The sequence below is a fragment of the Pipistrellus kuhlii genome, unplaced genomic scaffold (genome assembly GCF_014108245.1).
Source record: "Pipistrellus kuhlii isolate mPipKuh1 unplaced genomic scaffold, mPipKuh1.p scaffold_m20_p_3, whole genome shotgun sequence".
Classification (NCBI taxonomy): Eukaryota; Metazoa; Chordata; class Mammalia; order Chiroptera; family Vespertilionidae; genus Pipistrellus; species Pipistrellus kuhlii.
The window spans coordinates 164,538,078-164,562,171 of NW_023425529.1; the positions used below are offsets into that span (position 1 = coordinate 164,538,078).

The window sequence follows — 24,094 nt, forward strand, 5'->3', positions numbered from 1 at the left end:
TTGAATGCCTGCCAAAAATTTACAGCATGAAACCAAGCTGATCTGCTTCAGCCTAGCTTTCCTGATCTTTCATTGTGTGTGTGCAGTCTGCATTTGTCAGGGCTTTCCTTCTTGAGTGTTACATCACTATGTTCTCCGCCCTTATTACACTATCTTTTCTTTTGAAAAGTTACTGTCTTCAGGCTTTAAACTTACTAAACACTCAAGGCATTATTTATACTGTTAGGGAGGTAATATTGAAGATGAAATATATATAATTCTGAAATAATTTTATAAAATCCTCACCTGAGGATATGATTTTCATTGATGTGCGTGAGAGAGAGAGAGAGAGAGAGGTGAGAAACAGCGATTGGTTACCTCTCACAAGGGCCCTGACTAATTAGGGATCAAACCAGAAACCTGGGTATGTGCCCTGACTGGGAATCGAACTCGAGACCCTTCGCTACATGGATGATGTTCCAACCATTGTGCCACATCAACCAGGGCAAAAAATTTAATTTGGTGCAATATCCATTAAAGGTGTATGTGCATGCATGCGTGTCCACATGGGTGTTCTGGGCAGTATTAGGTTAGTGTAGAGAAGATAAGGTACTAGTAACTACCTGCAATTATTACATTGCTTTTTTAAAAAAAATCTTTCTATTCTTCAGGAAGAGGGGCAATTTCTCAGAGGACTTGAAAGACAGCTTAGAGAAGTACTGATTTTTAATTAAAAAATATATATATTTTATTGATTTTGTACAGAGAGAAAGAGAGAGAGATAGCGAGTTAGAAACATCGACGAGAGAGAGTCATCGATCAGCTGTCTCTTGCACACCCCCTACTGGAGATGTGCCCGTAACCAAGGTACATGCCCTTGACCGGAATCAAACCCAGGACCCTTCAGTCCCCAAGCCGACGCTCTATCCATTGAGCCAAACCGGTTTCGGCTGTTTTTAATTTTTGATCAGCATTGCAGATAGAAATTTCTAAAGTAGAATTATTTCCGTGTGTGTGTGTGTGTGTGTGTGTGTTTAAAGCTTTAGGCTTTTTATAGGTGTTAGTAGTCCAGTGCAAAGGACTTGGTATTATATGGTTCATTAGGCTGTGTTGTGGTTGGCCTTTGACATGTTTATTAACCCAGTAGAATTGGAAGATCATGTGATGTTGGAGTAGGAGAATTTATCTTGGTGACTTTAGGATGCTGATTCCATTGTAGATAGAATTTTGCAAAGCTAAGAATCCAGGAAAGAATTGCCAGAGAAGGAATTAAATAAAAGATTTTATATGAAAGTACCTACCTTGATCCTGAAAGAAAACAAACCAATGGCAACAGCTGCAATTGAGCAGAGTCTCTAGCATAGAAACCCAAATACAACTCCCTGAAGCCAATGTGAACAAAGTTGAGGTCAACTGTATAAAACATCGTATGTACCATAAGAAGGCTTTCAATCAAATAAAATAATTGTAAATTGCAGAATTTTTTTTATCTATAGTTTGTATCATTGAATGATTAAGTTGAAGCTGTTTTGAGTATTGGACTTAAAGTCAGAATATCTAGTATCTGACTTTGAATAACTTTAATCACTCTGGTAGTCATATATAGCCTTTGATAAGGATTTTTATCTTTAGTAAAATGAATACATAATGGTTTTTATTTATATTTATTATATTTACTTTTTTGTTAATCCTCACCCAAGGATAGTTTTCCCATTCATATTTTAAAGAGAGTGAATGGGGGAGAGGGAGGGAGGGTAAAGAGAGACAGAAAGAGAGAGAGAACAACATCGATGTGAGGTATCCTGACTAGGAATTGAACCTGCAATTCAGGCACATACCCTTAATTGGGATTCCAACCGCAGATCCTTCAGTGGGTAGGTTGACACTAACCACTGAACACACCAACTAGGGCAATAAGGTTTTTATAAAGATTCCTTCCAGTTCTGAACATCATACCTTCTATTAGATATGTGTTAGTTATTATTTTGGTAGGTCTTGAGGAAAATGATGCTGTTTGCCACTTTGTTCAAGTGTTACTTTAGACTAGGGGTGTCGAACTCAATCAGAGAAGGGGCCAAAATCTAAAATCCAGCCTAAATCGCGGGCCGAATGGTTTACTGAACAGTCATAAACTGTCATTGTGATGGAAACGCAGCGGAGTGCAGTGATGACAGCGCTGTTCGGGCCACATTGCAAGGCCTGGCGGGACGGATTTGGCCCGCGGGCCTTGTGTTTGACACATGTGCTTTAGACAATGGGCAGAATAATGCTTATAATTGCAATCTCTTCAAAAAAAGTAATGAACATGAAAGTCTTGTTGAATATCTTGTTCCTTCAGAACCATCACTTTATATACAAAGTGGGACCAGAGGAGGTTTACAGTTGTTCATATGGAAAATAAAACACTAATAAATAATAAGAAGAAATTTTCCTATACTCACAACTGTAAACCTACTCTGGCCCCACCCAGTATTTTTAGCATAGAAAATATTCTTTTTCAAATGCTCTTGTACTCAAGTACCACTAAATAAGTGTTTTAAGTGGGTAATGTGCAGTGTGATAAATATGTGTGTACAAAACAATGGTATAAATTTAAATGTAATAATGTAAATATTATAAATAGAAAATCTATTAGTCTACAGAACATTTTAATGACCTTGTTTTTTATTTTGGATGTTAAAACAAAAACCTTGACTTGAACAGTGACATTTGGCCCAGCCAGTGTGGCTCAGTGTTTGAGCATCAACCTATGAACCAGGAGGTCACTGTTTGATTCCTGGTCAGGGCATATGCCCAGGTGTGGTCTTGAACCCCAGGGTGGGGCATGCAGAAGGTAGCCTAGCCGATCAGTGATTTTCTCTCATCATTGATGTTTCTCTCTCTCCTTCTGTCCTCCTATTTGAAATCAATAAAAATATATTTTTTTAAAAAAAGAAAGAAAAGTGACAGTTGATCACTTAACCAAAATAAGCTTTGAAGGATAGTTTTGAAAAAGAATATAGGAAATAGCATTTATAGGTTTCTTTATTGAGTTCCTGTCCCATAACTTTATTCCATCATATCTTTACGAGAACTTAGGTATTTTGTACTGTTTCGCATCAAAGAGGTTCAGTAATTTGGCCAAAGTGATGCTATAAGTGGCAGAACCCAATCTCTTAAGCTCTGCTGAGCTGATTCTTAGAGACAGGGATAAAAAGGACTGTTTGAGGGATGGGGTAAAATAACTTAGGGAAAGAGCATGAAGTATGATCTCTGAAGACGAGTAGATAGGGAGTAGAGGAAGATGGTGTGAGAAAAGCATCTTGGTATACGGTGGAGGGAATTGAAGAATAGCCTATAGGAGTTGGCAGTTTGTATATGTTGTGTAAGTTTTGAGCCAGACAAGTAACTGAATAAAAGAACATAGTATTTTAGGGGTATTAATCTAATAGGAATATATAGAAAAAATAATTAAAGACTAGAGAAGATTGCATGGTGATAGGGGAGAGCCATCTATATATATAAAAGCATAATTTGCTAAGTGTGCAACTGATCATTCGACTGCTTGACCAATCGCTATGATGTGCACTGACCAACAAGGGGCAGATGCTCCAACCTTTAGGTTAGCTTGTTGCTGGGGTCCAGCCTATCGGGACTAGGCAAGACGGGTCAGACATGCCCTGGAGAGCCAACCTCCTGTGGTCCTTCCCTGGCCTCTAAAATATTTCTTGTAATTAATTCTTTTTCTATGTGCATGATTTCGTGCACTGGGCCTCTAATAAGTATATAAAAGAAAGGAAAGGACCACAAATGAAAGAAGAGAGTAATAACTTTGCAGTATCATAATTAGATGAATGAAGAAAATTATTTGTCCCTGATAAACAAATAACTGATGAATATGTGAAAGTTAACGCTACAGTCTTAGTATATAATTTTAAATTCAGCAAGTGTACATACTATCATTTTTGATGTCACATCTGATTAGGAAATAGAAAATTGTTATAGTATCTTGACAGATGATTGCTTTCTCATCAGTACTGTTATAGTACTTTATATGCATAGTAAAAATGTAAATTGAAATTGATCATTACTGATCTAATTATACCATTAACATACTTTCACCAATAATCTTGTTATTGTATCTAATTGTAGAAGTCATTGAATGAACTCATCATAATAAAATTGAATTCAATTTAGTAATCCTCTTAAGGCTTTGTAATGCTTAATCAGTTGTGTTGGAACTGATTAAAATTATACAAGGCTACCTTATTGTAGATTATATTGTAAATAATGGAAAATGAATTATTTTCCAGGCAATTCATGTTGTTTTATTATTATATATCTTGTAATTGTATACTTTTGAGGAAAAGATTACTTAAAAAATATATTTAAAAAGGAGCCATAGATTGCTTGATAGTATATGGAACCTGAAGAATTTAAGGAGATTAAATCCTACCCAACTACTATTCCCCTGAAGACCATTGAATTTTGGAGGAGAGGCTTTAAGCCAGTTACTAATAAACCTGTTTGAAGCTACGCATGATTTTGTTTTATATTAATTTCAACATAATGTGTAAGACACATATGAAGTGAAATGAAGAGGTCTAGGTTGATTTCTGATTCTCTAGTGCTGCCTTTCTTGAAAAGATGAAGAACAATTGAATTCTTAACTGATGGAAAGGATTTGAGAGGAGCATGAGTTCACATAAAGCCATTAATAGTGAAAGAATGAAAAAACTGAGTAAAACAGAGCTTGCCTGACTTGAAGAGAACAGTGTATTTTGTTAGCTTTCTCAACAAAGTACCGGTATTAGTTTCCTAAAGTGAACTCTGTGTGTCAATTTGTTTCCCTTATAATATTAGAAATAACCTAATTGTGCAAATATTCTCTCAAAAGGCTTATTTTTGAGTTTTTGGGTAAACAGATAATGGGAATAGTATTTGTTTTCTAATTATTTTGTGTAGATTTTTTTTCATATTTACTGACATTTATAAGTGCTTTGAAAATGTGAGTACTTATTTTTAATTTTTGTTAAAATTACAGTGCTTACCAAACAGTAATATTTGCCAGACTTCTTATGCTTTGGATAGTATTTTGAAAATCTAGCAATATTTGTTTTCCCCATGTTCAGTCACTGAGCACCATTTTGGTTTCCTTCACTATGCCATGACTAAGAATACTTCAGTTTTCCACTTTACTAAGCTAAGACTTACCTTTTTATACTTTTGTTATTTATTCTATATAATAAAGCCATTCTTTTAGCTTTTTTATATTTATTACTAGTGGCCTGGTGCACGAGATTTGTGCATGGAGGAGGGGTTCCCTCAGCACAGCCTGCACTCTGTCCAATCGGGGACCTCTTGGGGGATGTCCAACTGCCAGCTTAGGCCCGATCCGACTGGCAGTCAGATATCCCTCTCGCAGTCTGGGACCACTGACTTCTAACCGCTCGCTCGCCTGCCTGCCTGCCTGCCTGCCTGCCTGCCTGCCCGCCCCTAACTGCTTTCCGCTGCCAGCCTGATCTTGTCCCTAACTTCTCTCCCCTGCCACCTGATCTCATCTCCAACTGCCTCTGCCTGCCTGATCACTCCCAATTGCCCTCTCCTGCAGGCCTGATCTTGCCCCCAACTGCCCTCTCTTGTCAGTCAATTTGGTTCTGATTGGTTGGTTTCTATGCCAGTCAGCATCAAAAACTCGGCCTCCTAGGCAGTCATTGGCTCTTCACAGTTTACCCAGATTTTGTTCTGATTGGTTGGTTTCTGTGCCAGTCAGTGTATCTGGGCCTATCTCCAGGCCTGATCAGAGAGATGGAGCTGATCAGTAGTCCCTGTGGAGGCCCAGAGAGAAAAAGAGGCACGGCTGCTGGCAGATCCTGGAGAGAAAAAGAGAGGCAATGGCTGATAAACAGCTGCCATGGAGGCTGTTAGTCAGATTCTGCCTCTCTCTTTGGGCCTCTCTTCAGACTTGATCCACAGCCCGCTCAGCATTCGGTGCTGAGTTACCACGCCAACCCAGCACTTGACTGCAAGACTGACTTCCAATGTTCAGCCGAGCCTTCTGTCGGTCATTCCGGACCCTGGGTTTTAGCTAGCTATTTGGCTAAGTTTAAGTAAATTTTGTTATAAATAATGCTGCTCTGATAATTTTTGTGCATGTTTTATTGTTTACGAGGGGCCTGGTACACAAAATTTGTGCACGGGGGCGGGGAGAAGGGGGTTTGTCCCTCAGCCCAGCCTACACCCTCTTAAATCTGGGACCCCTTGAGGGATGTCCGACTCCCTGTTTAGGCCCGATCCCTCTCACAATCCAGGACTGCTGGCTCCCAACCACTTACCTGCCTGCCTGTCCCTAATTGCTTCTGCCTTCTAGCCTGATCACTCCATAACCACTCCCCTGCCAGCCTGATTGTCCCTAACTGCTTCTTCCTTCCAGCCTGATCACTCTTAACTGCCCTCCCTGCAGGCATGATTGCCCCTAACTGCCCTCCCCTGAAGGCCTGGTTGCCCCTAATTGCCCTCCCTTGCCAGCCTGGTCGCCCCCAACATCCTTCCCCTACAGGCCTGGCCCCTCCCAACTGCCCTCCCCTGCAGGCCTGGGTGCCCCCAACTGCCTCCCCCTGCACGTCTGGTTGCCCCCAACTGCTCTCCCCTGTAGGGCTGATTCCCCCTCCCCCCCTGCTCTCCCTTGCGGGTCTGGTCTCCCTCAACTGCCCTCCCCTGTAGGCTAGTCTCCTCCAACTGCCCTCCCTTTGAGGCCTGGTTCCTCCCAACTGCCCTCTCCTGCTGGCCTGATCAGCCACAACTGCCAGCCATCTTGTGTCCACGTGCGGGTGGCCATCTTGTGTGTTGGAGTGATGGTCAGTTTGCATATTACCTCTTTATTAGATAGGATGTGTATTCACTTCATTTGGGTAGATAAGAGTGGAAGTGCTAGATTATATGATATGTCTGTTTAATTCTAGTAGATAATGTCACATAGTTTTCAGAGTATTTTTTTCAATTTATATTCCAGTTAGCAATGTAGGAGAGTTCTTGTTCCACTTTTTTATTAGCACTTATTGTTGCCAGTCTTCACAGTTTTAGCCATTCTTAAATACCTACTTCTTCAATGGCTAAAGAGGTTGAGCATCTTTTCTTGTGTTTTATTGGCCACTTATATCATATTCATGTATTTTGTTGTGAATTACCAGTTGAAGTCTTTTGCCTAATTTTCTTTTGTTGTCTCTGTTTTTCTTGCTGATATGTAAGAATTTTTTAAATGTTCTGAGTATGAGCCATTTGTTAAATACGTTGTATCTTTCATTATGTGGCTTACCTTTTAACATCTTTAATGGTGTCTAAGTCTCCCATCTTTCTTACTGTGCTCTCCACCCCAAATCAATTAGCCATCAAATCCTGCCAGTTCTATCTTTTAAATACTGTTTATCTCTCTTCTCTATTCCTTTTGTCAATGCCTTTATACAAACTCTCCTTACTCATGGGGCCTGGATTGTAGATCCTGTTCCTTCAAATCCATTTTCAACTGCTTTAAAGAGTGACTTTTTCTAAATTTATGTCTTGTCATACTATTCCTCTGCTTAAATCTTCTCATGGTACTTAGAGGTTATAGTATAAAGATCAAACCTCATGAACTTGCTTCTGTCTTCTTTCTAGGCCTTCTTTAGCGTTTACTTCAAGTTTCTACTCTTGGACGAAGTCTTCTTAGCTTAGAGTACTATTAGTTTGCTTGTAACATCCTCAACTGGAAGTATTACCATCTTTTTAGTTAAGTTAGTCATGTTTAATTTTTTTCCCCTGTCACTTCCACAAGTAGTTGATATCTAAGTCCATAGCTACTTTTTCTATTTCATTTACTTTTTGGTTAAGATTATCTTGTCTTTACCAGAATATAACCACTATTTCAGTTTCCCCCCATATATCTTTGTTATTGCTACTGAAATTATTTTTCTTGGTTTATACCTCAGGCTTCATAAATAGAAAAAGGATGATATTTTCCTCAAATACAAGTTATCTCTTGGTTCAGTTTTCCTGTAGGATAAAGTCCAATTTTACATAACAGTCAGTAGCAGTTTTTACAAAGTGATCTATCTAGTTCTCCATCCTAATGCCCCCAAACTTATCACAGAAACCATATCTTTTCCACACTGGCCTTAGACTGCACACCTGAGTTCATCTTGTTTATACTAGTACCTGTATTGCTCCCCCCCTCCCCCAATCCTTGGGGTGAGGTGGACAGTGCAGTTTAGGTTTAAACTTGCTTTTTTAATAGTTATTATATAATGTCCTTAGACAAGTTTCTTAAGGTCCGGTAATATATTATTTGCACTTGATACATGTTGGCTTCCTCTTTCAACTCTTCTCCAAATCACAATTAGAATTTATCTTTCTCATTTATACAGAGCATTAGTTTCTCTCTTACAGCACTTAATGTTTTCTGCTTTATATAATAACTTAATGTTACATGTTTTCACTTTTCTTCTACATCACATGCCTTTTAAAGAATTGATATTGTGATTTCTTGCACTTAATTCAGTTGAAGTATTCAATCTTAGGTGAAGGCTTTGCTTTGTTTAATCCATTCTTTATCATTTAGTTCCTAAATGACCAACATGTTAGGGATATGATATTTTTGGACCAAAGTTGTCAATACAAGGACCAATGTGTAAAAACTCATCTACACTTAGTTAGAAATTTATTCGTCCTAAAGTTACATATAACTCTTTCTTGTAGGGATTTATTTATTTATTCATTCATTAAATACATTTTTATTGATTTCAGAGAAGAAGGGGGAGAGCTATAGAAACATCAGTGGTAGAAAATAATCACTGGTTGGCTACCTCCTGCACACCCAACAACCTGGGCATGTGTCTTGGCTAGGAATCAACTCTGATTACCTGATTCATAGGTTGATGGTCAACCACTGAGCAACACCGGCCGGGCTTTTATAGGAATTTAAAAGTGTAATTTTAATGTGTTTAAATTAATGCTAGGAAAAAGTACTGTTGCCTGAATGATTTTTATTTTATTTTATTTTTTTACAGCCAGTTGCTGAACCAATTCCCATCTGTAGTTTCTGTCTTGGTACAAAAGAACAAAACCGAGAAAAGAAGCCAGAAGAACTTATCTCCTGTGCTGACTGTGGCAACAGTGGTATGTGGATCCTTTCTATCCCTCCCTTCCTTTCTCCTTTCCACCCTCCTTCCTGTCCCTCCCTTATTCCTTCCTTCCTAATAATACAGTAGTTAATTGATTTTTAGACTTTTCAAAGAATAGTTTATTGATGTTTAGAGAGAGGGGGAAAGGGAGAGAGAGAGAAAAACATTGATCAGCTGCCTCCTGCATGTCCCCTTTGGGAGATCGAGTCCACAACCTGGGCATATGCCCTGACAGGGAATTGAACTGGCAACCTTTTGGTGCATGGGATGAAGCCCAACCACTGAGCCACATGTGGTGGGGATCCCTCTGTTTTTTTCTAACACATGCTACCAGAGATATTCTTGGTCTACATTTGAAGAACTTACAAGGGTAGCCCTGGCCAGATTGTTTAGTTAATTAGAGTGACCATTGTTCCAATACTCCAAGGTGGTTGTTTTGAAATGATCCCCAGATAGGGCACATACAAGAATGAATGAATGAATGAATGAATGAATGAATGAATGAATGAATGAATGAATGAAACAACAAATAAATGTCCATCTGTACCTCTAAAAAAAAAAAATCAGTTATAAAGAAGAACTTAATCATCAACAAATCAACCAACGACAAATGTTGGCGAGGTTGTGGAGAAAAGGGAATCTTAGTACACTGCTGGTGGGAATGCAGACTTGTGCAGCAACTGTGGAAAACAGTATGGCGTTTTCCTCAGTAAATTAAAAATGGAACTCCCATTTGACCCAGTCATCCCACTTCTAGGAATATATTGTAAGAAATCTAAAATACTCACCAGAAAGAACATATGCACCCCTATATTCATAGCAGTGCAATTTATATACTAAAACTTGGAAACAGCCTAAGTGCCCATCAACAGATGAGTGGATTAAAAAACTATGGTACATTTTCACAATGGAATACTACATGGCAATAAAAAAGAAAGAGCTCTTACCATTTGCAACAGCATGGATGGACCTGGAGAGTATTATGCTGAGTGAAATAAGCCAGTCTGAGTAAGATAAGTATTATATGATCTCACTCACGTGAAATCTAATGAACAGATAAACTGATGATCAAAAATAGACAAAGCTATAGAAGCATGAACAAACTGTTGACCCTCAGAGGGAAGGCAGAGGAGGCTGGGTGGGAAGAGATCCACCAATAAACTTGAATGCCTATGTGCATAACCCATGGACACAGACAGTGGGGTGGTGAGGGCCTGGCGGAGGGGTAGGGGGGGCTGAGGGTGGGAGTGGGCTGGAAAAGGTTAATTGGGGAAAAAGGAGGACCTATATAATACTTTTAACAACAAAGATTTAAGTAAAATAAAAGAACTTAAGGCTTTACAGGAAGGCCTTAAAAATCAGCTTTATCTTTGATCATCAGCTTACTTTTCAATGTTTTATATTTCACAAGTCAGAAAAACACTAGATACTTAAAAAGGAATGGAATTTAATGGTGCAATCAGGTATTTGTGAAATTGTTGGAAGGACTGAAGAGGCAAGCTGTAGGCTGGGTTTTAAGGACTGATTCCTGGGACATTGCAGAACTAACCTACCAAAGGAATCGCTATATCTGCCTTAATTTGAAAGAGGTAGAAGCCTTACCCAGTTTGGCTCAGTGGATAGAATGTCGGCATGGAGACTGAAGGGTCCCAGGTTTGATTTTGGTCAAGGGCAGTTACCGTGGTTGTAGGTTCTATCCCTGGCCGAGGTTGGGATGCGAGTGGGAGGCAATCAATCAATGTGTCTCCTTCACATGATGTTTCTCTCTGTGTGTGTCTCCTCCTTTCCCTTTCTAAAAATCAATGGGAAAATATCCTTGGGCAAGGATTAACCAAAAAAAGAAAATGAAGAAGGAAAAGAAGAAGAGGTGGAAGTGGGAGGCTGCTGTGGAACTATTGAGTTCTGTAGTTTGATACTCAAATGCTGAATTTGGCCATCATCACAACTGCTCTGTGTAGCTGTAAAGGCAAAGGGTAGATAGATAATGGCATTTCTATGACTTTGCTTGTTAAAAAACAGTCAGTATGAGGAGGAAGATGGTCTTTGCTTCATTTCTGCATTTCAGAAGTCACTCAAACACATTCAGTTAGTAGGACTTTGCTCATATCTGAAGCCTAGCTGCATAAAGTCCAAGGGACTGTGTCTATGAACAGGCAGTTTATATAAGAGAAAGTTAATAGTTGAGCATATAAAAAAATGTTTTACCCAAATAATAATAAGAATTCACACCAAAGCAGCAGTGAAGTGTCAATTCATAGCTATTATAATAATAAAACTTGAAATTGTGGGAAAACATTTTTACTTGCTGGTGGCACTGGACATATAGGGTTTAGAACATGTTTTGGCAGTGCATTTCTATCAAGCTATAAAAAATGTTTACTGGTATTTCATTTTGCTCACCAACTCACTTTGAGGAATTTATTATTAATTTTAAAGAAGGAAAATATCTATAAACATGAAATAATTTATATTGTGCTCTATTATGGGTAATAGTCTAAGTACTTAATAGTAAGGAAATGGTCAGGTAGGTTATAGTGAATCAACTCAATGGAATGTAATATGTTTAAGGAATATAAATATAAAGTTTACTTGAATAAAATAATGAAAAACACAACAAAACAGTATATACCCTTTAATTAAAACCATGAAAGTGTTTTTACCCTGTTTAGAAAAGAAAATAATAGAAAAAATAGCTATTCTAGGATGATGAGATTATGAATGAAAGTTTTACACCTCTTCCATTTTCCTTTAATGTTTGTGATATTTTGATGATAAACTTCTTACCACCTCATTGGAGAGACTATTATTTAGGAATAGAAAAGAGAGGAGAAAAAATAATTTAACCAGTCCTTTCTCTCACCAATAATAATCCTATATAATAAAAGGCTAATATGCAAATCAATTGAACGGCACAACAACTGGTCACCATAACATGCAATGACCACCAGGGGGCAGATACTCAACACAGGAGAACATGGCTAGCCAGAAGCTGGGCTCATGGCTGGTGAGCACAGCAGCGGTGGCGAGAGCCTCTCCTGCCTCTGTGGCAGCGCTAAGGATGTCCAACTGAGGCTTAGGCTGTCAGTCAGACATCCCCCCAGGCTCCCGGATTGTGAGAGGGTGTACAAAGGCTGAGGGACACACCCTCCCCCCCAAGTGCACAACTTTCATGCACCGGGCCTCTAGTAATAATAATAATAATAATGATAACCAAATTTTAGAAGAAAGGGGATAAACCTTTTCAGAGTTGAGGGCAAATTGACTACTCTAAATTTTTGAGAAGCAAACTGATACTAATTGTTGGAAAAGGAAACATGTTTTTCTGTTACTGTTAATTCTGGTTATAGTAGAAATATTCCTTACATTTTAATTTTAGCTTGAGTACCTTAAATCATGAACGAATAACTCACTTTATTTTATTTTATTTTATTTTTTTAATATATTTTATTGATTTTTCACAGAGAGGAAGGGAGAGAGATAGAGAGCTAGAAACGTCGATGAGAGAGAAACATCGACCAGCTGCCTCTTGCACACCCCCTACCGGGGATGTGCCCGCAACCAACGTACAAGCCCTTGACCAGAATCGAACCTGGGACCTTTCAGTCCGCAGACCAACGCTCTACCGCTGAGTCAAACCTGTTTTGGCCGAAGAAGTCACTTTAAATTAAGTCCTTCTTCAAAATGTTTGTAGCATCATATCTTAGCATGTTATAAAGTTTTTGCATATTCTTCCAGAAATGGCCTGGCCATGTTGTATATTTATATACATACAAGCATGTGTACACACATAATGCTTTATTTCAGGGTTAATAAAAATTTGGAGTTTGTCAAGTTTTTTGTAATTATATTTGTGGAGTGTAGACTAAATTCTATTTAGCATTAATAAAATTGAATTGGAATATAAGTCCTAATGAAAAGGGTATATAGTAAGCTTCCAGGAGCATCCTCTTTTATTTTATTTTATTTTTGATATATGTTTTGATACTGACTTTTCCTACATTATTCCTTTAATACATTTACAAAATGATAGATGATGGTTTCATTGGTGAATTTTTCTCTCTTATTAGGTCATCCATCCTGTTTAAAGTTTTCCCCTGAACTAACGGTTAGAGTGAAGGCCTTACGGTGGCAGTGCATCGAGTGTAAGACCTGTAGCTCTTGTCGAGATCAAGGCAAAAATGCAGTGAGTATCTTTAACTTCTAAAGTGAATATTTCATTTAGGAATATTCTATTGTATTTTCTATATATGGTTGGTTTTTTTTTTAGTCACTTCATCCAGCAGAATTTAGAACAATAGACTCTTTAAATTTATATATTATTAGTTTAGTATACTTGCTCATTGAGATTTAGATTATTTTTAGGTAGTTTCTAAAGCACTTTAATTATAAATTTGCAGAGACCAAACTATTTTATTTATTAAAAATATTTTTTTAAATTAATTTCAGAGAGGAAGGGGGGGGAGAGAGAGAGAGAGAGAGAGAGAGAGAGAGACAGACAGACAGACAGACAGACATCAATGTTGAGAGAGAGTCATTGATAGCTGTCTTCTTCATGCCCTACACTGGGGATTGAGCCCACTACCCAGGCATATGCCCTAACTGGGAACCAAACCATGACCTATATAGGTCAACACTTAGTTACTGAACCATATCACCTAGGAAACAGACCAAATTATTTTAAAATAATATTTTGAAATTGTTTGAGTAGTATGGGGGCATTCATTTAGGACTAGTCAGTTAATATATTAATTACAAATTGTCTTTTTTTTTTTTAACTATTAAAACTGATTAAAGTTAGCTTCTATCTGATTCCTGGATAAACTTGAAAGTAATGAAACTCATTATTTATTTATTTAAAAACATAGTTTATTGATCTTTTACAGAGAGGAAGAGAAAGGGTTAAGAGAGTTAGAAACATCGATGAGAGAGAATCATGGATCAGCTGCCTCCGGCACATCCCCAGTAGGGTACATGCCCTTGACCTAACTAAAGTACATGCCCTTGACCGGAATCAAACCTGGGACCTTTTAGTGCGCAGGCCGACGCTCTATCGGATATAGAGCGGATAGAGTCTATAGCGGATAGAGTCTATCCGCTGAGCAAAACCGGTTTCGGCTACTATTTATTTTTAATTTATATTTAATTTGATTTTATTGATTTCAGAGAGAAAGGGAGGGAGAGATAGAAACATCAAAGATGACTCAGAGATCAGCTGCCTCCTGCATGCCCCCCTGCTGGGAATCAAGCCCACAACCCAGGCATGTGCCCTGACCCAGGATCTAACCATGACCTAATTCATAGGTCAATGCTCAACCACTGAGCCACCTTGGCTGGGCAAAACTAGTTTCTATTAAAGATCAGATGAAGCAAAAATTCACATCTCTTTGTTAACTCAGACTGTCCATTTATTCAGTTAATACAAATTAAGGAAACTTTTACTATTGCAATAATTCCTCTTTCTGAGGTTGTTGAATCTTCCTAACTTTTATGAAGTCACGATCCTGATATGTTTTCTGTTTTATAAGATTAAGCAGACCTGGCCTTTCTCTTTTTTAGGATAACATGCTCTTTTGTGATTCCTGTGACCGAGGTTTTCACATGGAGTGTTGTGACCCACCACTGACCCGGATGCCAAAAGGTGAGAAATACTTTCTGAAATCAAATTGGCAATATGAAGGGTTATGTTAGTGAAAGCGCCTTTTATCTTCTATAAAGAGTAATTTGCATCTTTTTATTTGGGGTTGTATAAGTAGGAAGAAAATGATCACCTTAGTGGTTAGGGCAGTCTTTCTGTTTAGGCATCCGGATTCTTATGTGATGTGGATTTATTATTATTTTCCTTTCTTTTCAATATTTAAACATCCATAGAGGAAGTTACTCTTTTTCTGCTTTGTCCACCAACTTTAGCATTCATCAGTGATTCTTGCTTGCACCAATTTTACTGTGTATTTGGTAATGATGAGTTTACTATTTTCATAATTCTTTCTACATCTATTAATTAGAATTCTATAGAGAAGAGCTATCTTTTTCTCCCACTTAATTATTTTTAAATTAATTTATATCATTACAGACTCACCATATTTATTTTATTTTATGGATTTTAACTCATTGCTCTGATTATTTCTTTTTTTGCTAAGTTTGACCCAGATGTAACTATTGGGAGCTCCTTCAAGTTGGTGCCTGTGTCTTTTTTATATGCTTTCATTACCTTTTGAGCACTTGTTGATTATCTGGCACCCCAAGCTGTTCTAGCTGGTCTGTATTTTTCCTTTGCCAGTCCTAGAATCAGCCATTACTCTGTGGAATCCTGGCATCTTTTCTTGTATTATAGAATGGTAATTAGAAACCAGTATCTGGGTGCTAGGTATAGAGCAGGGATTTTTAACTGAGGATTAGTGGATGTCAGCCATGTGTGGGCCTCAGATATTTGTAAATCTCTTCTAGTTGTTTGTAGAATTTTGTGTGTATATATTTTTATGTTTATTTTTCTGGGAGGCTTTTATCAGATTCTCAAATGAGAGTCCTTGATTTGAAAGAGGTTAAGAACTCCTGACTTAAGAGTATCTGAACTCTTTCAATGTATTTATATCCATTGTGCTTTTATGTGGAATGTTCTTTCTTTATAGGCATGTGGATATGTCAAATATGTCGACCTAGGAAAAAAGGACGAAAACTTCTACAGAAGAAGGCAGCACAGATAAAACGGCGTTATGCTAATCCAATAGGACGTCCAAAAAACAGGTTAAAGAAACAAAACACGGTGTAAGTTGTACTTGTGGCAAGGTGAGGGGAGAAAAGGATAGGGTCTTCTCTATTGATAGGGTCTTCGCTATAGTGTAGGATTCACTTGTTTGCTTTATGAGAACATTTTCAGTGGTTATAATTGGCACTTTTATGTAATAATAATGGCTAACATTTATTGTATGTTAAATCATTTAATTCTCCCAACAACCCAATGAAGTAGGGACTATTGTTACTCTTATTTTTTGAAGGTGGAAACTATAGTATAGAGAAATTAACTTGCACAAGTTTATAGTAAATGTTGAACTGGGATTAAAATTCAAGTAGTCTGGCACCTATGCCTGGCTCTTACTATTGCCTTATATAAAAAATAAGAAGGAAAAAATTGTTACTGTAGCATTCACAGATTTCTCTGCTGACATTAGTCTCAGTAGTTTATTTCTATTAGATGTACAAATCACTGGATAGCTTCTACTATTGAGGTCACAGCTAAGTGTCATTTTTATGTTCTGAGGTAAAATAATGCAAGTTTTTGCTCTATTAGCAGAAATCAGGATATAATTATCCTTTGTGGACTAGGAAACTGGGCTATGTCTGGAGGAAGTGGGGCAAGATTCCATAGCTAATTCTACCTTTTTTTTTTTTTTTTTAAGTATCTAAGGTAATTCACTTTTGATGAAATGTAAAATACCTTAAGGCTTGTAAATCTCTCTTTATTTTCAAACAGTTTACCCACTTTTTCTACATTTAAGAGTCTGTTGACTGTGATACATTTGAAATGAATGGGCAACGTCAGATTGAAATATACAGAACCAGCATTGTAGATCATGTTTTTTTAATTGATTGATTGATTGAGATAGAGAGAGAGGAGAAAGAAAGAAAGAAACAAACAAACATTGATTTGTTGTTCCACTTACTTATGCATTCATTGGTTGATTCTTGTATGTTCCCTGACCCAGCATCGATTCCCGCAACCTCAGCATATCAGGATGAAGCTCTAACCACCTGAACTACTGGCCAGGGCCTGTAGTTCATATTATTATATAAACCTTAAATCAAGCTTTAATTTTCCTATAAAGTGATCTTTTGATTCCTCACTTTCAGAGAATAAACCATCCTTGTTTTTAAAGGTAAAAGTATAAAACTGAGTTGGTATAGAGATCATAGGACTTTATGCCTGAAAGGATCTGACTTGTTCTCTGGTCCAGATCTCATTAAACAAATGAAGACTGATATTTAGAGAGAATGTGATTTGTCCAAGATGTACAGCTAGTAAGTGGCAGAATTATGCCTTCTGGCTCCTGGCTTAGGATTTGTTTCAATATAAAATAACTAGGCTTCTTGGAAATCAGAGTTTTTAGAAATATTGCTGTTTCTTTATAATATTTATAATTTATGAAATATTTTAATACTGACTTTTTATAAAGCTGTAGGTTTTTTACTAATTATATGTTATATAATAAATAGAAACTTCATACAGATTTTTTAAAAATAGTTATCCTTTTTCCTTTTTGATTGTTTAGATCAAAAGGTCCCTTCAGCAAAGTTCGAACTGGCCCTGGAAGGGGTCGGAAACGGAAAATCACTCTCTCCAGCCAATCAGCATCATCAGAAGAAGGGTATTTGGAGCGAATAGATGGCTTGGACTTCTGCAGAGATAGCAGTGTCTCTTTGAAATTCAACAAGAAAACCAAAGGGCTCATTGATGGCCTTACCAAATTCTTCACCCCTTCCCCTGATGGGCGGAAACCACGAGGGGAAGTGGTAGACTACTCTGAGCAATATAGAATCAGGAAAAAGGGCAACAGAAAATCAAGCTCTTCAGATTGGCCCACAGGTAAAGGTTGTTCACTAAGAAACAAAAATTATTTCAAAAACGTGTTATTTGTAATAACACTAGTTCTCTGGAATACACTTATTTGATTAGTAAAAATTAGTTATGGAACATAAGAATGTATTAAAGATACACATATAATGAAAATAAGGTGATAACTATGGCAAGAATGTGTAAGGCTAGACATGAAGTTGCAGAAGGGACAAATAAGAGCTATTAGACAAAAGATGGTGCTTTTTTGGTAGAACCACGAAGAATCTGCCGTTAGATATTTAGGCTATATGCTTGAATCAAGGATAATTGTTTGTTTCATAAATTATAAAATAAATCATGTGATGAGCATCATGATGCTTATTTACATAATTCCTGAAGGAAGTTGGAAAGAGTAAGGGTGAATAAAATGCTGTTGATTTAAGAAAGCATAAGGAAATGAATAAAATATCAGGAAATATAAGGTCATTGATTTTTCTATTTCAAATCTTGGCAAATACATTTATAATTTTTCACTTAAAAGAGAGAGAGTCATAGCTTCAGTCCATTTGTTTATGTATCAGGCTAAGTGGTTTCCTTTTCAAAGTATAAAACATCTGAGAAAAATATTTAATAGTGTAGTAGGTAATTCAAGTTAGAGGAGAACATTTTCATGAGCTCTTTGGATAACTGAAACTTAAACTAGCCTTGTTGCTTGAGTGCTATAAGTTTAGAGAACCTAGCACTGAGAAGACAGTAGAAATGGCTCTGAGGAAAGGAGCAGAATGGGAATGGACTTTTTTGGATCACAAGCCTCTTTTGTCTCATATACTGTAAGATAATGTCTTCACTTTGATTTTCTTCTGAATGTCCCATTGGTGATAGTTTTCACTGCATCATTGTTTTCATTCTTGCTTATATAAATGGTTGACGGGTTTGGAGCAAAAGAGAAAATTCTCATTATTGTAAGGTCCCCCTATTTAATGCTATATTGATCAAGTTTTCACCAAAGTGGCAATCAACTAATTACTGTATGCATTTAAGTACTTTTTATGTCTTTATCAAATATGTAGACTGTAGAAAAGCTCTAGTTTGAGCATGTTTAAGAAGATATGCAAGTCATTTAGTTTGGGCTTAGATGGAAAGAATAAAGCAGATCTTGATGAAAGGCAATTTTATATTAACCATTTCACTGGATGATTTTTAGAAGAATCTACTGGAATGTTTTAGAAATAGAAATGTATTAGAGCAAATGTATAAAGTATATGGAGAATCAATATTGATTTTTAGGCATTGGTGTGAGCTTTTGCTTTAATTGGCTCTGTCATTTTTAAAAAATGAGTTTTAGAGTTTAAGGAGCAACCTTTCACCATCTGATAACAATGCTACTGATTGCTGTACTACTAGATTGTGCCTGCATCTATCTGTGTCATGCACTAGAGGGCATTCATGTCACATAGCATCTTTATATATGTTTTTCGGTTTGGGAATATTGTGAACAATGAGTCCTTGTTCTTTTTCTTATACTAAATGAATAACAGCTTATATGTGCAGTTGATAAGAACTACCTCACTAATTGGTCTTTTCAGCTACATTCATACAGAGAGGAAATGCTGATGGCACACTATCAGTAGTGTCATCTTCAAATGCAAAGAATAATGATCCATGTAATCCCTCAACACTCCTTCACTAATTTTTTTTCACTGCATTCTCCTGCAGTGAAGATGCCTCCTTTAGCGGGTAGTTACAATTTATCATACTTATCCAGATGATTATCTCTGTGATCCTCAGGTTTGTGGAGTTCTTACTTTAACGGGGACAGAATGTGAAGGGAGTTGGTATTTCTTGACATCAGTTAAGGTAGCCATTTCAAAGGTTATCTTTTGCAAAGATAAGAATGTATTGGCCTTAAGGTGATCCTTCACTGAGAAGTTTGAAAGAGCAGATTTTCTGTTTCCAGGTGATGAAAATTATGTCTTGTTATAACATAAACTTCTCCCATATTACCAAGGATTGAAAAAATATTTGAATGTACAACGTACACTAAAAGTGTTGTATTCATACTATCTCAAAATAAATTTTATTCTCTTTAGAACTTTTTCTTATTTTGCTTGTATGTATTAATAATACATTAAAATGTAAGCCCTTTTAATAACATTTACATTTAGTTATGTAGTATTTTTAAGAAGACAATTCAAGGTTTTTTTTATAAGGCAGATATAATACATTATCTTTCTGAGTCAGTTTAATGCTATCTCTTCTCTGTTATATAAAATAATGTAAATAATTATTATTGAGGTCTCCAAACTGAGATAAAGACTTCTGAAATTTTTTCTAGATAATGTATTAAACTAAGGGTAGTGTATTAATTATGTGTAAACCTGTTCTTTATATGCAGACAATCAGGATGGCTGGGATGGCAAACAAGAAAGTGAGGAACGGCTTTTTGGGAGCCAGGAAATCATGACTGAGAAAGATATGGAGTTATTTCGTGATATCCAAGAACAAGCATTGCAGGTAAAGTTGGATGTTCAGATTGGACAATCAAATAATTTGTTCATGGATGAGAAACAGAAGGTTAATTATATTGTGGGTAAAGCGGTAATAGCAATTTATTGATCCATCTGATCTAGAAATATTCTTCCATGTTTCTTCTCTGTAGAATTATTTTCCTTCCGTAAGTTAGTACTTTGGTATTTATTGAAACTTTGTGGGAAACCATTGAAAGATTTTTAGCAAGGAAATAGCAGGATTAGATTTGCATTAAAAATACTGTGGGTTTTTTTGGCCACCATATTAAGAATGGATTGGAATTGGATAAGAGTAGAAGTAGAGAAACTAATTTTGAGGCTTTTTCAATAATCTAAGAAGCTGGCCATTTAAACTAAAGAGGTGGCAGTGGAAATGGGAGTGAGGTAGATGGATTTAGAATATATTTTAGCGATGGAATCAGTTGAACTTGGTGATAGATTCTGTGTAATTTGAAGGAGCAAGAGGTTATCAAGGATGACTCTCAGGTTCTCTGACTTAATGTAATCAAGTGGGTTGGAGTGAATGGGAAAGTTACTGCTGATTAGATTAGAGAATGTTTTGAATAATGAAACATTCAGCCCTGGCTGGTTTGCCTCAGTGGATAGTGTGTCAGCCTGTAGACTGAAGGATCCCAGGTTCGATTCCAGTCAAGGACATGTATCTTGGTTGCGGGCACATCCCCAATAGGAAGTGTGCAGGAGGCAGCTGATTGATGTTTCTCTCTCATCGATGTTTCTGACTCTCTATCCCTCTCCCTTCCTCTCTGTAAAAAAGTCAATAAAATATATTTTTAAAAAATGAAGCATTCATAAAGATAATGAATAGTCATTTTTGAGAGTCTACATATGGTGTAGTAGAAATTGCTTCAACCTTTGTTTCAAAATTTTTGCAGGAAAATTTTAATATGGATTATTAGTTGTACCATTAAGAAATAAATGAGCCCAGTTGGCATGGCTTAGTTGTTGAGCATAGACCTATGAACCAGGAGGTCATGGTTTGATTCCTGGTCAGGTCATATACCCAGATTGTGGGCTCTATCCCCAGTGAATATTTTTTAAAAAAAGAGAAAAGTGATAAAGGAGTTAATATTGGAACCCTTCCAGCTAACACCTCACCATTTAGCGAGTGCCAGCTTTGTTTTAGAAACTATGCTAGTTATAGGGACTAAGTGAGTAAGTGAGTAAGACATAGAATTTACAATTTAGTGGGAAACTCAGAAAAGCAGATCCAATATTTATGCCTATACTGAGTAACTAAATTTAATATGGTATATTTCTAATTCAAGAGTTACTGACATGCTTAGCAAGATTTTTATCAAAAAGGAAAGGGCCATTTATTAATTGGTTTTGATTTTTTTTTTTAATTTCAGGAGAAATAAGGATATATTGTAGTTTGCCTGGCTCTATGTTCCATCATTAACTATATAAGGAACATTTCTATAAAAAAGAACCACCTCTGAAAAGAAAATAGAAGCATAAAAAATTACTAATGTAGGCTTTTGTTCTGGAACTTTATTTCAACTATCATGTTACGAGCTTGGAGGAGATGGTATTTTTGATAAGGTCCATCACCAAAAAGAAGCATTTGTATTCAGCTCATTCCATTGTAGCATAATAGCCTTCTTGAAATATACAGAATGATTTTTACATAAAATAGTAACCAAATAGCATATTGAATTTCCATACTTAATTTTAATGATTTTAGTTTCGTAGGATTTGATTGATAAGCATTTTTGAAATCTGGGGTATTAAAATAATTTTCTTTTTTGAAAAGAATAATAAAGAATTGAACAGTTTAATTAGAGATGAAGTAAGCTAGATTCAGTAATTCTCTCAAGCCCTTAGCTGGTTTGGCTCAATGGATAAGCGTTGACCTGCGGACTGAAGGGTCCCGGGTTTGCTTCTGGTCAGGGGCACATGCCCATGTTGTGCATTCAATCTCCAGTAGGGAACATGCAGGAGGCATCAATCAATGATTCTCATAATTGATGTTTCTCTCTCTCTCTCTCTCTCTCTCTCTCTCTCTCTCTCTCTCTCTCCCCCACCCCCCTCTCTCTCCCCCTCTCTCCCTCTCTCTCTTTCTCTGAAATCAATAAAAATATATTTAAAAATAATAATTTTCTAACTCTCTGAAGTAAACATTATCCCCATTTTACATATAAGGAAGTTGCATGACTTTGCTGCTATAGCTATAACTCAGGCCTGTGTGACTTCAAATGTTTTGCCTTTAATCACAATAACACCCTGCATTATCCTTTTAAAAAATCTTACTAGGCCCTACCTAGTTTGCTCAGTGGTTAGAGCGTTGGCCCTCGGACTTATGGATCCTGTGTTTGATTCTGGTAAAGGGCACATTACCTCAGTTGCGGATTCAATCCCCAGTCAGGGAGCAAGTGAAAGACAACCAATGGATGTGTCTCTTTCACATCGATGTTTCTCTTTTTCTCCTCTTCACTTCCACTCTCCCTAAATATTAATGGAAAGAATATCCTCAGGTGAAGATTAATTTAAAAAAATAAAGTTACTGGAGGCACCAGAATTATAAGACATGTACTGAATTCAAGTAGGGAAAGCCACGTAGAAGATAAATAGCAAACAGTGGCATAGAGTACCAATTTATACGATCTGTATTAAATGATACAGATTATTCCACATGTTCACAGCAGATTAAGAATAAGTAAGAATTGGTGTGATCTTGCTAACTACCTATGCTAACAATCTTAGATGTTCACAGAAGAAGCAGGCTCAAAGAATGATTAGAATTTAGGAAAATGGAGAGAAAAAGGGCTTAGTAGGTGCAGTAAACATTAACTTGTGCTTTGAGGAATAAATAAGTACTAAAATACAAGAGATATTTCAGTAATTGATCTATCAGATTAATAAATATTTGAGGGACCTTGTACAAGTCACTGTGGAGATGTTGAAAACACAATAGCTGCCGGTAAAAGTGTATAACACAGGCAGTCCTTACTTTGCATGGCACTATGTTAATGGATTTGTGCACATCAGAATTGTGTCCATGCTTTATACATTCCTTTGGTGATTGAGATTTTTATCTCACTTCTGGTGTGTGTTTCAGTTAACATGGCACCATGCGGAGCAAGGACCAGCTGTAGTTTAGTGTGAGAGAGAAAACAGAGTGGAGCACTTTGTAGGAAATGGTAAGAAATATATTGAATTACTAGCCTAGAACTGGATGTTGGCTAGTAAGAGTGCATTAGTCTTGGTATGCCAGGAATTTAAGGTATCCCCATGACTACTTTTGTTGTTGGAGTGATTTCTCCTTGATATCGATGAAGTCAGGGCTGGGGAGTGAGCGACGGTTTTAATGATCTTAGGCATTTTCCCATTAATTATAAGACATATTAAGAGGGTGTTTAGATATATTTGAGTTCATTAACATAATTTTCTTAAGAATTTTAATAGATACTGGTTAAAGTAGGGGTGTCGAACTCAATCAGAGAAGGGGCCAAAATCTAAAATCCAGCCCAAATCGCGGGCCGAATGGTTTACTGAACAGTCATAAACTGTCATTGTGATGGAAACGCAGCGGAGTGCAGTGATGACAGCGCGGTGCAGGCCACATTGCAAGGCCTGGCGGGACGGATTTGGCCCGCGGGCCTTGTGTTTGACACATGTGGGTTAAAGGGTTAGGTACTAGAAACAGACTTCAAATCCTATCTCTTCTAAGTGACCTTGGTCGAACAAATTACTTAATAGATTGGTTGAAAGGATTAAATGAGTTGATATTTACAAAATGGCTTAGTGTGTCATTCATGTAGTGAAGGCTAGATAAATGTGAGCTTCTGTTAGCTATCTTAGGAGCAGTTACTAGAAATACATAAATGAATAGAAAATGTGTCTCTTCTAGTTGTGGAGACAATGATAAATAATTAAAACAACGT

General features: G+C 36.9%; 1 protein-coding gene across 6 annotated transcripts in view; it reads left to right on the top strand.

Moving 5' to 3' along the window:
• Positions 1-24,094, top strand: part of KAT6A (lysine acetyltransferase 6A) — a 101,308-nt gene that overhangs the window by 39,159 nt on the left and 38,055 nt on the right. For 5 of the 6 annotated variants that reach the window (XM_036458621.1, XM_045588853.1, XM_045588849.1 and 2 more), the window contains 6 exons: positions 9,000-9,108; positions 13,181-13,296; positions 14,670-14,751; positions 15,740-15,875; positions 17,378-17,691; positions 20,057-20,175. In XM_036458621.1, coding sequence (XP_036314514.1) covers positions 9,000-9,108; positions 13,181-13,296; positions 14,670-14,751; positions 15,740-15,875; positions 17,378-17,691; positions 20,057-20,175 — 876 coding nt within the window. The remainder of the gene's footprint in view (positions 1-8,999; positions 9,109-13,180; positions 13,297-14,669; positions 14,752-15,739; positions 15,876-17,377; positions 17,692-20,056; positions 20,176-24,094) is intronic. The other variant, XM_045588850.1, reaches the window with a different exon arrangement.